The following is an 18,623-nucleotide window of genomic DNA, read 5'->3' as shown; positions in this document are numbered from 1 at the left end:
ACAGTGATGCAAAAAACTGTTTTAAGCCTCATAATCCTGTTTCAACCAAGTTGTTTGACAGCTCATTGATATAATGAATCATTAGCCAGGTTTTTATTTTAGTAAGAGAAGATTTCAGCTGATTTCACAATAGATGCATGGGTAAGCAATAATTTCAGTTGTTTAGCCAATATACCTTCTTGCATAGTTATCACAGGTTGTTTATGATTTACAAAGGAGATGAAACTACTTGTTGTCCTACAGTAAAGTGGGCATCAAATCTTTGTGTACCAAAACTAGAACCAGCATTAAAATGAGTAAACCCTCCCCAATCTAATTCTATTGCTGCTAGTTTATTTTAAATGAATTTGGGTTTAATTGAACCAGCAAAAGGAAATTTGTGAAATCCTTTTGACTCTGCAGGAGTTTAATTATATGTGAAATGCTCCAGCCTGCCTTATGGCACTGCACTGCCAAAGAAGAGCTGCAAGTGAAAGCAGGAGTCAACATGCTTTATCTTAAGGAAAGAGATTTTTAGCTACATGATACCTCTCTTCAGGACCTCTGCCTTCTTATCCCTTGAGTTTCATTAAGGGTTTCCCTATGAAATGTCCTTTTCCTGACCACGTCAAAGAAAGTAGAACAGCAAACCAGATATAGGAGAGACAGACTAATATTAATGTTGATCATACTTTGTATTTAAAAAAATATAGTATGCAAACACATTAAGTAAACAAACTATAGTTGAAGGGTGAAATCCTGGCCCCATTGAAATCAAGAGCAAAATTCACACTGACTTCACTGGGGACAAGCTATTGGGGAGTAATGTTTAAAAATTGGCAACCAAGTCTGACATATTGCATGTTGTCGACATTTTGCTTTGTTTTATTTTGAGACATATTTTCAATGTATCAAGAAGGGAATGTAAAAGTACAAATTTAAGTTATTGTTAGGTGGAGTTATATTCTAAATTTCTCCCCGCATGAGCAATAGCTTTGAAACTTCACATTCAAGTGGAGGGGAAATTGGTATTGGCATTTTTTGTTGTAAAATTCTTAAGCAGACTTAGAGCAAGTATAAGAAGTTGTGAGAAAATAGTGTTATGAATTTGGAGGTAGGAAAGAGCCATGGAGGGTCATCACTAAATTTATAGTAGTTTTTTAAAAAGTTGATCTGTTACACATTTGATGTAGGTCAAGCACTGCTGAAAGGCCCCTCAGAAGTTACTGAGCTGATTTGTTAAGTCACTAAAAAGCATTTGAGGTGAGAGTATATTTAGAGCACAAACATTACTAATGTTACCTCTGTCCAGGTGCTTTTATTACAACATTTTGGTTCTCTGTAGATTAGCTTTTCAAAGAAGCACAGGAACTGACCTAATGGATGACTAAAGGTTTATCTAGTCTGGTAGTGCTGCCTCTTAAGATTTCATAGGTCCATGACAGAGCAAGACTGGATAAAGCCCTTAGTTTATTCAGCAATTTGTGCAATATACAATGTTGAATCTCAAATTTATCATGTCTTATGATATTTGGAATTTTTCTTAAAGGTCCACCTCCTGAAATAGTGAGAATCTATCTCTGAGCTTATATCAAAAAAGAATAAATTCCTAGTCTTCATGGTTGTGGGAAAAAACTGTGTCCTAAGTGTACCCGCAAGGCCCAAAAACCACAAGGCAAAGAGAGAGCTCCCCTGTAAAAAAAAAAAAAAAAAATTAAGGTAATTATTTTAGGCTCTCAATTATTTTTGGCCTCATTTGTGGTTTTTAAATGCTTGATGTTTGCAATAGTGTGGATGATGGTGTGACTGTAACTGGTGATTTGCTCATGTCCTGAAGCGTGAGAAGTGTGGTAGCCTTTAAGTTTCTGGTTTTGCGGTGTCCATTAGTTTTGATATTAGTATATTTGGACTCTTCAAGATTACAACGAGGAAACTGTTTCCCTTTCTTTCTGGTGTTGTGTTGATTTTTTTTTTTTTTTTTTTTTTAATGATGATTTATTTTTCCAACTTTAAGGTTAGGTTTTTCTAAAAGACTCCGCATCAGCCCACTGCTGCTCCCATTGAAGTTTACGGTAAACTGTCAATGGCAGCAGAATTAGACGAATGCTGTGTGCTTTTGAAAATCCTGTCCTAAGTTTATGAAACTCCCAAAAGGGAAACTAATGAAAAGTGTGTGATAAAATGTGTTCTTAAAAATGAAGAAACATTTTACTGAATGTATGAATCAAGACAATTTTTTTTTTAATTTAGAAGTTGAAGAACAAGGTAAACTATTGAGGAGGCAGAGTTGCTGAGGTACACATTTGATATGAGCTTAGTAAACGCTTTTTTCTCCTATACTGTAAGTAGCTCATCTAGATGAAGTACAAACAAGTACTGTAAGTGCAATGCAATTACACCTAGCCTCAGGAAAGAGCAATGAACAATTTTATTATATTGCCCAAGATTAGTACAGGAATGTAAAGCTGAGAGAGACCTATTAAAGGCCTACTTCATTAAAAGAAATGGAACAAGTCATTCAGAAGGCACCAATAAATCCATTAAGGGGGAAAGGGGTCTGAAATGGCCTTTCTGGATTCTAGTTATTAACTTCAAGGATTGCTGAAGTTGGTGACTCGGCAAATAAGATTTTATCCAGCACTTAACATCTCTCTCAGCCTCCTACTCACCAGACCAAATTCATCTCTGAAGTAAGCACAGACAACTCCACTGCAGTTAGCACAGTGACATCCACTTTCACCATGGCTGAATTTGACCCCCAGAATCTATCTATGTGGGGTTGAGAGGGGAAGGAGAAGGGAAGAGGAATTAATGTAAAATTGTATCTTTTAAATTACCATAGACCATGCATGGGTATTGGCTGCAGCTTTCAAGATATTTTTAAAATAACTATAGGCTAGATATTGGAGGGTCGTTTCCTTTTCATAAGTTAATATTTCTAGTACTAATAAGTCATAGAAAGAAATGAGTACAGTTTACAGAGGACAATTTAAATCAGTGTGTCCCAAGTAGCAGCAGTTGATGGGTGCATGTGTAAGGGTTTAATCAACTTACAATGAAGAAATGTGTAAATAATGGATTTAAAGACAGTCTTTACTGAACACAGCATATTATTGTTTAGCCAAAGCTGATTTTAAAAAACACTGATCAGCTGTGTATAAAACTGCACTTCCCATTTTGTCTAATATATAGCAAGCATAGGTCAGGAAAGTATCATTCCACCTGTCCTAAGTCCTTGATTGAATCAGGTACCTAAGCACATGTCTAACTTTCATCCCCTTCCAACAAGGTATCATTTCAGATGGTTTCTTGAGCATGAGCTAGAAAACTGGTTGTTTAAGAGGTATTAACACCTTATTTTCCCAAAGGAAGGTGTTGATTACCACTGGGCAGGAAACAGTTTTCTTGTCCCACAAAGATTTGAGATTTCAAGAAATTTTCCTGTTCAGCTGTGGAACAAAACCAAGCCCTTTCGAAAATGTTCACAAAAACCCGGAGAGAGAGAGAGAGAACGCATGCACCTAGAAGCCAACCAATTAACTGATTGCATAGGCTGGTGTTTATGATGCTCATTTGGGATGTGGGATACCCAGGGCAGGAATGTGAATCTTCATCTCCCACATCCTAGGGGACTGCCCTAATCACCACCCCATTGGGGATTGTGGGATGGGGTCCCTTTTAATCTCTCCTGCTGGAGCTATGTCCCACTTTGTATAAATTAATATTCATTGAACCAGAATGAGCACAAGAGTAGCCTGATGATTGTGACATGCACCCTGGATGTAGGAGTCCCAGGTATAAGTTCATACTCTCCCCCTATATATATATGGAATTTCTGCTATATATATATATATATATATAGCAGAAATTCCATCCCAATTTTATCAAAATAGATACATTTTGATCAACTGGCAATTTCTGGTGGAAAAACATTGTCAAATTTCTGAAGAGCTCCAGTGTTGATATTCTTTACCAACAGGGGACTTAAGATATTTTTCTAGACTTTGCTGGTCTTGTGGGAGATGGCTTCCACTCACAGAATGCAGCCTGAAACACACCCAAAGCCTTTAGAACCTCAGGGATCAAAACTGGCCAAAACATAAGCAGAAGTTTTATCCCCTTCCATACCCATGTTACAATGGAGACGGCCAATTTTATCCAAATACTAGCCTATACCATGAAGAGTAATTTCACTGGCCTGGATTTTATGCCCTCCTTTGTCACCAGCCTCACAACTATTGCATAGGACTTCGTAATTTCTTTATGCCATGATTGATCGAATTCAGTGCATTATTTCTCTCACTAGCACTCTCACTGACTTCCTTCATGCTTCATCTATCACAGATCACACCTGTGAGGGTGAGGCCTTTGTCAAAATGTTAATTGGGTGGCTTCAACCAGACTATAGAATGAGCAAAATCTGAGTATATATGGCAATTAACTTGTTTGGAATCATTAAACCTAGAAAGGAACACCACCAATAGCAGTACTACTTACGTGCTAAAGACCCCCTTCATATAGCATAGTTCAAGATACAGAAATATGTCTAAGCAGAATCCCTAGAGAAAACAGGTTATTAAAATCCTCAATTTCTTCTATAGCAGTCCAATGCATATGAGATGGATTAGACATATCGTGGTCTGTTACAATATTTATAAATGAAAGGTGCATAACAGCAAGGAGGCTTGGGGGAGGGAGAGAGAAATATCTTTGGTTTCTTATTCTGTTCTGCAGCATTTGGTATTTTTTCCTGATTTTATTAAAAAAAAAAAATTATAAAATAGATAAAGTGTGCTTGGTGCTATATGGAAATAGAGGAAGAGATTACTTTTGAAAGAGTCAAATCAGACTCAGTCAGGACTAAACTATTTATTGCATTTCCTGAAGCTGTACTATTGTATAAAATGAACATAGAAGGCATCAGCTCAACATCCATATAAGTTGAATAATATTTTCAGAGGCTGGAAAACTTGTGTTTGGAAACAGATTTTGGGATTCTGAGGAAATGACTCTGCAGCACATTGACATTTACTGCCTCGCTCATCAGCACCCTTACTAATTAGCCCATGAAAATAACGGTCATTAGATACACTATAGGTGTTCTTCTTACTTGCAATAAAAAAGTTATTTCCTGGTGAGAAGAGCATTAGAATATTAGTTAGGTGCACCTTAGAACATTAGTTTCTATTTTTCTGTGAACTGTCGTCCACTATAAGCACAACAGAATCATTGGAGTAAAACAATATTTCAATTGCCATCTTGACTGATAGTGGGGATTGACCTGAAGTTGTCCAGAGCTGAAAGTATGAGTCGCTACATCTTGTGCTAGAATGTCAATTTGTATAGTTGAGAACTGAAACAGACTCCAGTCCTCTGTGGACTGGGCGCAGAGGATGGACACAATGCACGCTGACCAGCGGGTTATAGTAACATCTTACTTTTGTCAAGGGTTTGATCCATACTAGTTTTATAAATTCATAATATGGAAAGAAGATTTTGATGATGTGGGATATGATTGAATTTCTGCCAATGGGACTTGAAAATAACTATCTTAGCTTCATGTAATGCTGTAAGGTACTTTCCCTTTCAAAAGGATAGGAAGCAAAGTAAAAGATGAAGAACAGGAGATGGCTAAGTGAGATTAGTGCTACTCATTAGTTTAGTGACACCTATGAATTGCACCCAGAGGCAGTCTAGGCAATAATTTGACTGTGTCATTGTTACCTTACCTCTCCACATCCTTTCACCCACTTGTTGTATCATGTCTTGAAGATTATTTGGGGGAAGACTGTTTTTACAGTACATCTGTAAAATGTCTAGCACAATGGGGCCCTCACCTGGTTGAGGCCTATCTGGATTATAGTAATCAAAGAAAATAAATAATAATGAGCTTAGCTGTAGAAGTTAAAGATCTCAAAAGCATGGCTCCCAGATAAAGAGCAGCTGTAACAATATAATGTTCCAGGAAAAGGATGGTGGTGTGGTTAAGATACTACACTGGATGGGCTCAGGAGACCTGGATTCTGCTGATTTTGCCATAGACTTCCTTTTGTTCACCCAGGCAAGTCATACAATCCCTATGTGTCTCTGTTTCCCTAACTATGAGATGGGGTTAATATTCCTTTAGCTCACAGGAGCATGTATTCATTGATGTATGTTGATCTACTTGCATACTACCATGATGAATGCCAAAGAAATGCCTGTACAGAAAAACAAATCAAGGGGGAAATGACAGGATGATGAGGTGGCATGAAGAAAATAGTTGCTACACAAAAGGATTTTCAGCAAGGAAAAGATAATTTTAGCAATATGCTTCTGGAAGAAAATGGTACATGTGATTTGGAAAATACTATTTTTCCTTCAGTAGAAAAGGCCTTTCTACATGGTAGGTAGGGCCACACATGAGAGATCGAAAAGGAGTACATAACCAAACACTGCCCTTTCAATATCATAGTGGACATTGATTACTAGACCTGGGTAAATGTCTTAAGTATTTTTCTGCAAGTAAAAAACCCTACATTTGTGCCCCTTTTCTATTTCTTTATCCCTGCAAATGAGTTGAGTGGCACTGTAGAAACAGTGCCTATTATGCAAGTGTTAGAGAACATTTGTGGACAACATATTCTGAATATGTAAATGAGTGGCCTTACTCTTAAAGATTAAATTAATCTAATTAGGAAATCAATACAGAACCATGTGACCCCTGTGCCAAATCAACACTAACCACTCCAGGTCAAATTTTGACTATCAGATATTTATAATGAATTGCTTATGAACAATATACAGACAAATTATTACTTGTAGAGAATATTTGGTGATTAACTTTGCATAACAAATACATTTTAAAGAATTGTAAGCGGCTTGAACAATACATAAACAATAAAAAATGACTAAATTCAGTTAATAATTTTATTCACCATGAACTATTTGCTCAGCTCTGTTGATTACTGAAAGATGCAATCATTTAATAGGTTTTTAATCAGTCTCCTAGATATGATGCCTTACTACAAGCACCTATGTCTACTATTAAAAATTCAACTAGAAATACATGTGGTAGCGGGGAGCTCAAGAGATTACATAGCTTTTCATTTTATGCGCACTGGTTTGAATCCAACTCTGGTGGATAGAGGCAGAGATATTACATAGTCCGATTTCTTCTCTCTTTATATAATTTACCAATAAGATCCCTTCATTTAGGACAAACTAAGTTGGGTGTTTGGAGACTTATGTAAATCAGTTAGAGATAGTAACAGAAAGACAGATAGAACAGAAAATCTGAACATTGCCTTTGGGAGAGGCGGAGCCAGTTGAAATCAAAGTCTAGGCCAGGGAGGAGAATGTAATCTGTTTCCCCCAAACAGTGCCACCACAGTAGGACTGGCAAGGGCTGATGTTCAGCTTGTGGATATTAAATATTTTCTGATGACTTTGTCTTCTAGAATGATTGAAGATTGTGGGAAAAGAGGAAATACCATGGCAGAAAGAAGACAGCTGTTTGCAGAAATGCGTAAGTACTGTGTTTTTAAAGATATAACTCCTTCATTGCAAGAGGAACCAGATACAACTTACCATCAGTAAACCTTACTTAAACTATCTGTCCCAAGGGATTGACATCTCATTCTAAACAACGTGTTTTTAAACTGAAACAGAAATTGCATCAGGGTGGATTTAATTAACCAAATAGTGCAAGAATAGATCTTTTCCATCCCTGATTTCTGTGAGCTTCTGAACCAAGTTGTTATTTTACCCCTCTGTTTTCATGATAGTTAATTCATCCAAAGTAGTTAAAATACCTACAATTATACAAATGTAACAGTTGGAAAAGGATAAATTCAAGTGGGATATCTGGGATTTGAAACTGTTCCTTAGAGACCTAGTATTTTGGGGATGATTGTTTACTTTTTCCTTTTATGGTCCAAGTTTATCTGTTCTAAAATAATTAACCTATTTACTCTCCACAAAATGTTACGTGAACAAGAGTTGCCCTATTTCCTAAAGGGAGATGAGAAGTGGGAACTATTGTGAACAATCCATTGTTTCCTTTGAGAGACTGTTATCCTTGTTTGAAGTTTGGGATCTTCATGATTACTAGATTTACCTAATTTTTTTGTCAGAATAATCAGTTATATCCCTTAGATTGATTAAGGACATTACATAGACATCCCTGAGGTTTAGTACTATCAAACTAGTAAATGCTGACAGAACAATAGTACTTTGTAAGGCTTTTACGAAACTTTGAAGGAAAAATATTAAATCTGTCTAACAAATATGTCTAGCAGATGACCTACATCTGTGCTATTTTTCAAGATTTTGGATCCTCCAGCTAAAAGGCACATAGTAAACTAAGTTTAATTTTACAAGTGTGGTTTTCAGAAATGTTCAGTATTGGTCCAACTCTTGACCCAGAGAGGTCTTTTTTTTTTTTTTTTTTTTTTTTTTTTTTTTTTTTTTTAAACACTGACATCACTGGGAGCAGAGTTAGAACAATGCTGAGTGCTTTTGAGAATCCCGCCTTAAAATTTGGGTTTTATCTTGACTCTAAATTTTGAGGAAGCCTGGAAACATATCTGAATTGTCTGTCTGTACTAACCATTTGAACCAATGTTCATTGTTGCAGAGAACATATCTGACACCACCCTGATTATACAGACATGGGCCAAACTGATTCTGGTATATATTGGTGCTGCAATTGCATTGGAGGCTCTTTCAAAGGCATGGCAGGATTTTTCATTTTTGAACTTTTGGGGGAAAAGGGTCAAATGCAAGCGAGTCTGACTTTAGGTTTTCCCACACAACTACATATGTCCCTTAGGGGGCGGGGTCTTGGTAGAGATGCACCTGTTAGAAAACTTGATTACTTTGCTGCCCAATAGTGTGATCCTCATGTTCCTACTGAGCCAGACATTAATAGGGATCAAGCCCACCATAAAGCCCTCAGTAAAGTATTGGACATCTTGACAGTAGAGAAATTTACCACCCTGTATTTTTTTTTAGTCTAATATACACACTCCTAAAGCAGAACATCTGTTTTATTTTGAACCTTATTAAGAGTTTGATGGTTTGTTACAAGTTTTGTTTTTGCCTGTGCCATACACAAATAGCAATTATGCACCATTTTCTACATATTAAAATGTAGAGTGTTTTTAATGTTTTATTTCCTTATGTATGATTATGTAGTTAATGTTTGCCTTTCCTTGCTGTTTGCAAAAAGAAAAAAGAAAACGTACATTTAAAGCACTGAATAAAAAGGAAAGGATCAAAGGTCAGTAGGACTTGAGAGAAGGTGGGTGAAGTAATTCATTTTATTGGACTAACTTCTGATGGTGAAAGACAAGCTTTCAACCTTACATGGAGCAATTCTTCAGTCACTTAAGGACTTAAGAAGACGCTTAAGTGCTCTCCTAAAGACAGAGCTTTCATATTTTACATGGAGGTGGATTCTGAAGCATCTCTGTATTTAGTGTTTACACTCTACTCCTAAAACAGTTGGGTTTTTTTCCTGTTGAGTGGACATCCTTCCAGCTGCCAGTTACAATGTTCTATGAATAAGCATCATCTCTACTATTCTATTGTTTGGAATTCTGAGGTCAAAGTTTATATTGTCTCTTAAAACTCAAAAGGCACACTAGGATGTCAAAATAAATGGAATACCATTAGTTTTAGCTGACATGTTTACGTACATCTAGAAGGAAATGAACTGATGGATGCATCACAAAATATGGAGAACAGAACATGTATCCACTTAGGGCTGCCAACGTACATTAGCCAGTAGACAGAGTAGTGTTATAGTATGGAAACAAGAGATAAAGCTTTCAATGTATGGCTTTATCTTTTCAAATTGCCAACAATATGAAATGTGATAAGAATTCCCAGAAGGAACAAACTAATGCTGCAGCTGAGCAAATAGTATGAGAAACTATTGGCAATCATTTAGGAAACTTAGGAATTGAAGTTTGATTTGCCTTATCCCCACCTGCCATTTCTATTTATTTTTCATCAGCTTCCATGTAAGTAAGGTCTTGTTTGTACAAAAGTTATTGGAAGAACAAATTTCAGACTGTAGCCAAAATATGAAGAGTGAACACTAGATATGTTTGGGACAGAAGCAGGAATAGTAAACTTCCTCCATTGTCCAGCCAATTTGTTCAAAAATGTTTTCACCCAACTCATAAAAATCATTCAACAAACAGCAAAAATGGCAAAATGTATTGCTTATAAGTTTGCTCAGCTCTGCTTAATACCATATCCTACAAAGTGTATATTGGAGATTCTCACTCCTGCTCCGGACCCTTTACTTTTACCTTGTAAAAGGTCTCCAGTGGCATAAAGGGGTCCTAAAAGCCAAGGGAGAATTTCCCCAGTACAGACACTGTGGAGCCAGCTGTATGGTTGCCTATTGAGGACTGCATCTCAAGCCCCAGCATAAGGGGTGTGGTGGGGCTGGTGGTAGGAGGGGTGTGTCGGGTGGGACTACAGCACATGGTGCTGAGAATATTCTTGGCAGCACAGCGGCCCTTAGGGTAACTTGGAGAGGGTGTCATAACTTAGGCTCCCACCGATATCTATATTATGCCAAAAGCCCTGAAACAGTCCAGCAGCTTTTGGGAAAGCAGCTTTAAAGATACCTTATCATGCCCTGCCCCTAGACTGTGACCTGGGGCACAGAATCTTGCCCATTGTGTAGAATTATGTTTGTTTATTGACTATGCAATATGCACATTGTGGTTATAGCAGTAACTAGGAGACATGATTGCTGAGTTCTCTGTCTGATTCTCTCACCAATTCACTATGAACCTTGGGCAAGTAACAGCCTTTCCTCTGCAATTTATCAGTTTGTAAAATGGGCATAATAATACCTACCTCAGAGACTTACAGAAAATTCTTTAAACCTTGAGGTAAGACCTTTGAGAGGCACTCCAAAGCCATAGTTGAAAGGCACTACATCACTACACCAATATTACTTGGTGTATGTTATCACAACAGTAAAAAAAATCTAATGAGCCATACAATGATCTTTTAAAGTGTATTTAATAAGATTTAGGTGCCATCCAACAACACAGGCATCAGACCTTAACAATCAATTCAAAGTTATTCCCAAATTAGCCCAATTCTTATGGGGTAAGGAAAGGTGATCTATATAGCAGTCTGTCTTATTGTACAAAAAGAGGAATTGGTTTTCTTAATCAGTCCTAATAAAAAAGTAATGACTGTTAGCTGAAAAATCTGAGGCATGGTATTGCAATTTCTCTTTCTCCAGTGTTGTGAGCAAAGTGTTAATGCAGAAGAGAAAAACTGAGTCTGTTAACAGTAAAGCACGTCATGAGAAAAATCAAAACCTTTCAGGTCCTGATGCTAAGTAGTTGAGAGTCCCTTTTGCCAGGAACAGATGGTATTAAGATAGCCAACTGTGAAAAGGAAGTAGTAGAGAGCACTGGGAGAGTGGTGCGGGAGAAGAGAGTCAGCAGCAGAGCAGGGGCTAAGGAGACAGAAGAATGTAATTCTTCTTTTCCACAGAGTTCAGTGCAAGTCTGAAATGTTTTGGGTCCAGTCAATGCCTGATTATTCATCAAAGAATGGGTGAGCAGTACTGAGACAAGGAAATGCACAATTATAAAGCACAGCAGCAGATCTAAAAATGTTGGTATCTCTCTCAAAGAAGGGATTTGGGAAACCAGTGAAAAAACAGGACAGCCATATTTTCACTCCTCTACACTCCATTTGTAGTCTAATTTTACACTAGTATTTGGAATGAACATGAGTTGGAACAGTTCAAACAGTTCCAGTGTGTAACTCTGTTTTCATATCTATTTCATAAATGAAGTTGCTCAAGTTGGTGGGGTGATTTCTCACCTTTTACAGCAACCATGTTGAAAACACAAATATCTGAAAATGTCATTGACTCTGTATTAGTAAAAGCTAATATGCCAACATGGCATAATCCCGTCTGCCACAATTTGGAGTTCTGAGTTCTTTATCTCATAACTATCTCTATAGTAACAATTCCTGTTTGCTAGATCATGTATGATGTGTCAGCCTGGGAGAAAATACTTTATACAAGAAAAATCTATTCATCTGCCTTTGAGTTTTAAAAAATATTATAAGTAATGAACAGTTACATGATGCTTAAAGACACTATGCCAGATTCTCGCCCTCATTCTGACCCTTTTCAGGCTACTTGGGTGGCACAGAGTTGCTCTCAGTGGGAGTAGGCCCATCCTAGCTGGCTCCTACACTACCTCCCCTCCCAGCCCTGGCAAAAGGGAAAAGACGTGGGCAGGAAGAGCACGGCTGTGCTCCAGCTGTTCTGATCTGGCTGGCAGCTGCTTTGGGGACATTGCCAGATTTGTATGTTTAGAGCATCCATGGCCAATCTGAGTAAGAACTAACACCTTGAGGCTCCCACTGCAAAGATTCTCTCAGTAGTGAATGTAGCCCACTGTTTTGCAGTATATTTTTTGCCCTAAAGTTTGTCATCTACCAGATCATCAGGTAAGCTGTTATGTTGTTTCTAATTTGGTCTTCTGACAATACCTTGTTCTGAGCTGGCATGTCAGCTGAAGATATTTATTGTGAACTTTGTTGTTAAATATTAAAATTAGGTGAAGGTTTTCCCTGATATTGGCGTTTGGCCAGTTTGTCTTTTAGCCTGAAACTTGATCAGATTGTTTCTTCAAAGTGACAGACACTGTGGGCTTACTATTCCTCGCCTTCTTTCATGAATGTCTTTTTAACACCAGGACACCTCCCTCCCCCCCCCCCCAAAATAGACAGCCTTAAAAACATTTGACAAAGTGTGCTTCTGTGTCCTTTCTCCTATCTGTACATTGTTAACAAGGAAGAAGTACACACACGGCTCACTGTACTTGCAGACATGGTAGACTCTAGAAATGTCACAGCATACGTATAATTCTCTTCTACTAGGGGCTCAAGATCTGGATCGCATCCGCTTATCCACCTACAGAACAGCATGCAAGCTTAGATTTGTACAGAAGAAATGCAACTGTAAGTATGTCCGTTGTTAACTCCAAGTACCATCATTAGTTTTAGGGATTTATTTTAGTGTACAGTTAGGAGACGCTAATAAGAATGCTAATAATAGAAGAAATATAGAATAATCCCATGGTCTTAATTATCCTCAAACTGTTAAGTGTGGAAATGTTTATATAGGGGACGGGTTCTTTAATGCATCTTTTAAATGTGATTATTTTTATTTAAAAACAGTTTCTCTTAGCATGGTTTTGAAAAATGCCACAAGCTTTAAATAGGAAATTAGAAAAAAAAAAAAAAACCACGCACCACACCATAGACTGTTATTTGTTTTGCAGATAGATAGAACTGAGTTTTAAGTTTCTTACTAGACCGGTTTGCACTGGCCTAAAAAGAATCCCACCAATATAGCTCTACCAAGAGTAACAATGATTGGTCTAAACACTTGTGCTACCACCAGAAGAGCTGCACTAGAGGGTCAGGGGGAGTTTTTAAGAGAAGTAGACACAATCTGTGCAGCTCAGCAGCTAGCTCTTTGCTTTGAGGTTGTGAATATTTGTGCTGCAGAAAATCTGCAGCTTGTGGCCTACAAATATCGGGAAAGGTCAATCTGAAAAGCTTTTAAAAGAAAATGAAGAATTTGTAGAGCACTCAGGAGGGTTACTAGCCATAGGTCAAATCCTGGAATCATCTCGTTAGCATAGCTCTCATGTTAATAGGCATTTTTAGCTTGAGTAAAGACCGTAGGTTTTGGTCCATGTCGCAAACAGGCTGCCAGGTAGAGTTTCCTACAGTTCTGAATGGAGCATGTCTGAGATATTTCTGAAGGAAACACACTGAACATAGCTGATGTAATCTTGTTTCTGTGGTTTATTTTTTTAATTGTATGTCAGAGGGTGAAATTTTCACTTAATTCTTATGGTAACACTGGTCTTGAGTGACAATAAAAAAACCTAATTAAGCTGATAACTATGGCAAAATTATAACACTAATTGCCATGATACTGTATACACATCAGATGAAAAGTACAAGGATATAATAGCTTCATCATAGGGGAGACTGGATGGTTGAAGATATTGGTAATGTAACATAGGAACAAAAAAACATAATTAGTATTTATGGAGTATGTAGTGTTTAAGTAAACATACAAATAGCATTTCTTTTTGTAATAGAATATAGAGTCTTACACCTCTGTCACTAGTTTGAATCAATATCAGCAGATTGCTCTTCAGTAGCCTATGTGAAGTGAGTTGGTGGTCTCAGTTCTGTTCCTAATGAACAAGGTGTCCATATTGTGTAAAAAACAAAAAACAAAACACAAAAAACACACACAAAAAACCCCATACTTTCATGACTGGCTCACTTGTTGGCTGCCTCAGTAGGAAGAACCAGGAATGACCATGGTAACTGAAATACGCTTGTGCCCAAAGTGGGTGAGGGAAAAAATGGTCCTTCCAGATAGAGGCACAGTAGCAGGACATTATGTAGAATATCCACACTGTAATTAGCCATGTTGTATAAGTGTACCCAAGATCGAATAACACTGGTTTCTAGGGCTGTCAATCTAGCACTATGTATGAGCACTAAGTGGGCTTCTGGAGACCACCCCCAAGAAAGAAGTGCTATCTTAGGGAGAAGGATACAGTAACTTTTTAGTCCAAAGTAAAGTCTACTGTTTTCTTGTGGTGTGCTTCACGCATGATATCAAGACCAAAACGCTAGACAGTTCAGACCGGTAACAAAGGAGCAAAGGCCCTATTGTGCTTTAGATTTTACTTTTAAATGACGTTTGCTGTAGGAGGGAATGGGTAGGCTCTGGGCACTGAGTCTGGGGGCTGCTCTTCATCTATTTACACCAGGATTCTAATGCAGTTTTAAAATACGAGCACCGGACTAGGATGACCAAACCCCACAGCAGGATGCTCAAATGACACATGAAATAAGCACTGATGTGGAAATCACATTCAGGAGTCACACACCTGCCCCTCTTTTTGAACCACCAGGTTCCTTCTTCCCCTTCCCCTCCTCCCCCTACCAGTGGCGTTCCCTCCCCTTCCTCCTTCAGGTGACCCTCAGGTTCCCCCATACAAGAATTGCTTATCCCCCACCTACAAAACCTGCAGGGGGAGGGCACCCCTATAGGTCTGCTGCCACCCACAGGTCCTCACACCACTCACAACCCCATGGCCCTTCATGCTCCTTCGTGCTTCCTGGTCAGCCCTTGCCTCCTGGGTACTCCGGGCTTCTGGACATTCGGGCCTCTCAGGTGGGGTCTGTGGCTCTCCCACTTGGGGTTACTCTGGAGAGGGGGTTTCTGTTGGCTCAGTTACCTCCATTACATTGTCTGGGTTGGTCCCTCCTCCCATACTTCTCACCTCACTTTCTTCCCCTCCCCCTTTCCAGTCTGCACTCACCACTACTGTGTAAGGCAGCCCTTCCACTACCCTGACCTGTTTTCACCAAAACCTGCCCTAAACTTCAAGAGGCACCTCGGCCATAGGGTACCGTTTTGTGTCCTTGTGGACGCATTCCAGGTCCATCGTGACTCCGGGGACCACCCACTGCGGCTTTAGCAGCCCCCTTTGCACAAGAGAGCGGGTGGAAGCAGTGCCCACCAGGCCCCTCTGGGGTTTCCTCTCCAGCCTCATGAGGATGGTGTGCAGTTTCCTCACCTCCTCCCTCCCTTTTACATTAGTCCAGCCACAGAACTCGGACAGTCTACTCTCCATCTTCGGACAATCCTCCTTTTTATGTCCTGGTTGGCGGCATTGCCAACACACAGTAGCTCAGGCCCCACCAGGATCTCTGTGGTGGTCCTCCCCTCTTTTCTCTGGTCCCCTTTCCAGACAGGGGCTTTTTGGGCATACCCCCAACCTCTAGGTCCTTATAGGACCTGCCCGTTTTTCTAGGAATATCCGTTTCTGTGTATTCTTCGGTCAGCTTCATGTGCTACCTACTGTGCTAGGTGGTGTCGCCTAACCCAGACCCGCACGTTCTCTGTAAAAACTGCTCTAGGACCACCGCGTCCATAATCTCCTCCACCATCTGGGTGGTGGGCCTCAGCCAACGGGTGGCCCAATCCGCCAACCTTTGGCAAACAGCCAAGGCCGCAAACTCTGTGCACCTCGCCAACTGAAACTTCTGGCGGTATCTCTGCAAGGGCAGCCCAACCGGGTCCAGGATGGCAGACTTTACTGCCGCATAGTCTCAGGCCTGTCCCTTGCTCAGGGCCATATAGGCTGCTTATGCCCCACCCGGCAGGTAAGGAGCCAGTCACAGGGCACAGGTCGCCATATCCCATCCTGCCACTATGGCTACCCACTCAAAGGTGCTGAGGAATGCATCCGGATCATCTGCCAGGCCCATCTTGTATAATCCCTAGCCCAGTGCCTGGGTGCCATCCCGCATCTCAGGACTCACCACCTTCTGCAGAAGCTGCTGTTGGATGCTGGCCTGCTCCTTTATAAAGTCCTGCAGGCTTTTTTGCTAGTCAGCCTACCAGGTAGGCAAGGCCTGCCTTTCCATCTGCTGAGACTGCTGGAGGCTTTACATGGCCTTCCCCATCTCTTTCTGCTGCTGCTTCACTAGCCATTTCAGGGTTTCTTCCATTTCTGGGCCACCAACTCTCACGCTGGCTGGAAGAATCCCAGACAAGCCCCCACGTATTAGGATGCTCCACCACAGCCCCTCTGCTTCAGCCACCCTCTAGCCCACCAAGGAGTCAAAGGCCCGCTGGTTTAGCAGTCACCAGTGCAGTTTATTTACAGTACCTTTATGCATCCATCACCATCATCATACAGTCCCTGGCTAGGACTAGTAGTCTCTGGGGCATCTTTCCTCCATGAGCCACATAAAGACTCTTCACTCCCCTGTGACTCCTCCCTTTCCTTCCTCTGGCTGGCATATAAGCCCTACTTAATCAGCCTAGCAACTGCATCCTATCCACTAATCCTATCCACGAACAACCTCTCAGCCCCGTTAGGTGGACAGCTGTCTCCCATTCCCCAGTCAGGTACAGGTCTCCTAACCAGCTTTAATGCCCCTTAGTTAGCTGGGGCTGGCGTGACAGAGGGCTGGCTAGGGGGTTACCACCCAGCACTCTGTCACAAAGTGCTACATAAAAACAAATCGTCTTCTAAGGAAGACAGGTGATAAATAAAGGAGGAGTGGAGAAAAGTAAATGAGTTCAAGAATCTTCATTTACTCTTTTCATTCAGTTGTATTTCTTTGTATGCTTCCTTTAAATACAGCAACACAGGATAGCTTAACCTTTATATATATAAATCCAAATGAAAAAGGAGAGGGTAGTCATTTATTTTTAAAGTTGATTGTGCCATTTTAAAAGCCCTCACTCATATTTGTACCAAGATCCCAATGTATCTAGCTCCACTTGGACACAAGGATTTAACCAAAAATGTTACCCTTAGAATAAATGTCAGTGTGAAACTATTTCCTTCTCAAGCTCTTCAAAAATAAGTATTGCTGCTCTGCAGTGGTTGAATTATGTGCATCTTTTCCATTGTCAAAATAGTTTCCCTCTCTTTTTCCTGGATTTTTACTCTACTAGAGTGTGCTGTGATTGCTGGGGAGAGAGTTAATTTCCCTGAAGCATTTATAAGCTCTGAACAATGACTATCCAAGATGGACTATCTAGACATTACAAGACTATACCAAGCCATGGTTCTGAAGTGGTTAATAATACAGTCATCTTGCTAATGTTAGCAACTCTTCTTTTTCCTCACTGACATTGCTGTTGAGTATGTGCTGAGCAGTAGTGAGTTCAGGAGACAAAAGAGAAATGTGGAAAAAATAGTTCTGCTGTATCTGAGCTGCTTCATTTAAGAGTGGGTATAAAAAGAAAAGAAAATCAAAGACAACTCTACTCTACTCCCAGCTTTTAGCAACCCCTGCCACTCAAGCCATCTCTGTTCCTCTTTTGCCTGTGCTTTTCTGCCCTGCCCCTGACCAGCTACTCTCTCACTCAGACCAGACTAGGCTTGTTATGAAAAAGAAAGAGAGAGGGAGTGTGTGTTGAAAGGGCTCTTTTAAAAGAACTAATTTAATAAAGTGCAGGGAGCTGTCAGCTGCAGGCTCAGGGTGTCTGAGGAGCAAAGCAGTGCTTGTTTCGATACTAGAGTGGGGTCATACTGGGAAAGGCAGAACAGAGGTTTTATTAATGCCACAGTTTTTACATAAAGGTGCTGATCAGTGTATAGTAGCATGTGATACTTCTAGGATATCATTTAACAGGCTAGTACACTGTATAATGAACAATGCTATGTTTGTTGCAGCTGCGCTTATACAAACACATATGCACATGCTCATCTCTCTGAATTCTTCTCTCTGCTAGTATAAAAGAGTGCTCTACAGCAGACTGCAGCAACACAGTGAGCAGTTTTCCTTCCTGATGTAGATACTGTGTAATGGGTGGTGTTGGGTGAGAAACAGCCCTGATGTGCAGAGATCCATATCTTCCCACCAAACTATTACCTAAAATCAGAAAGTTATAAAGGAGGTAGAATGAAAAGTGGATGTAATTGGATAAGTTAATTTTCCAAGTACCAATGTTGCAGTTCAAATGAACTGCTATATTGAATTAGGTAAATTTAGATGACAGCTAATTTTGATAAGGGAAAAATAACACCAGCAATATTTAG

At 39.8% G+C, this 18,623-nt stretch overlaps 1 protein-coding gene across 1 annotated transcript in view; it reads left to right on the top strand.

Annotated features, from left to right (window-relative positions):
* Positions 1–18,623, top strand: part of DTNA (dystrobrevin alpha) — a 307,279-nt gene that overhangs the window by 167,248 nt on the left and 121,408 nt on the right. The window contains exons 2-3 of the mRNA XM_067553817.1: positions 7,419–7,486; positions 12,901–12,981. Of these exons, the coding sequence (XP_067409918.1) occupies positions 7,419–7,486; positions 12,901–12,981 (149 nt within the window). The remainder of the gene's footprint in view (positions 1–7,418; positions 7,487–12,900; positions 12,982–18,623) is intronic.

The sequence above is a fragment of the Emydura macquarii genome, unplaced genomic scaffold, assembly GCF_026122565.2.
Source record: "Emydura macquarii macquarii isolate MOO-44397 ecotype Brisbane River unplaced genomic scaffold, CSIRO-AGI_Emac_v2 contig_1477, whole genome shotgun sequence".
In the NCBI taxonomy this organism is placed as follows: domain Eukaryota; kingdom Metazoa; phylum Chordata; order Testudines; family Chelidae; genus Emydura; species Emydura macquarii.
This window is presented reverse-complemented; position numbering and strand designations above follow the sequence as displayed.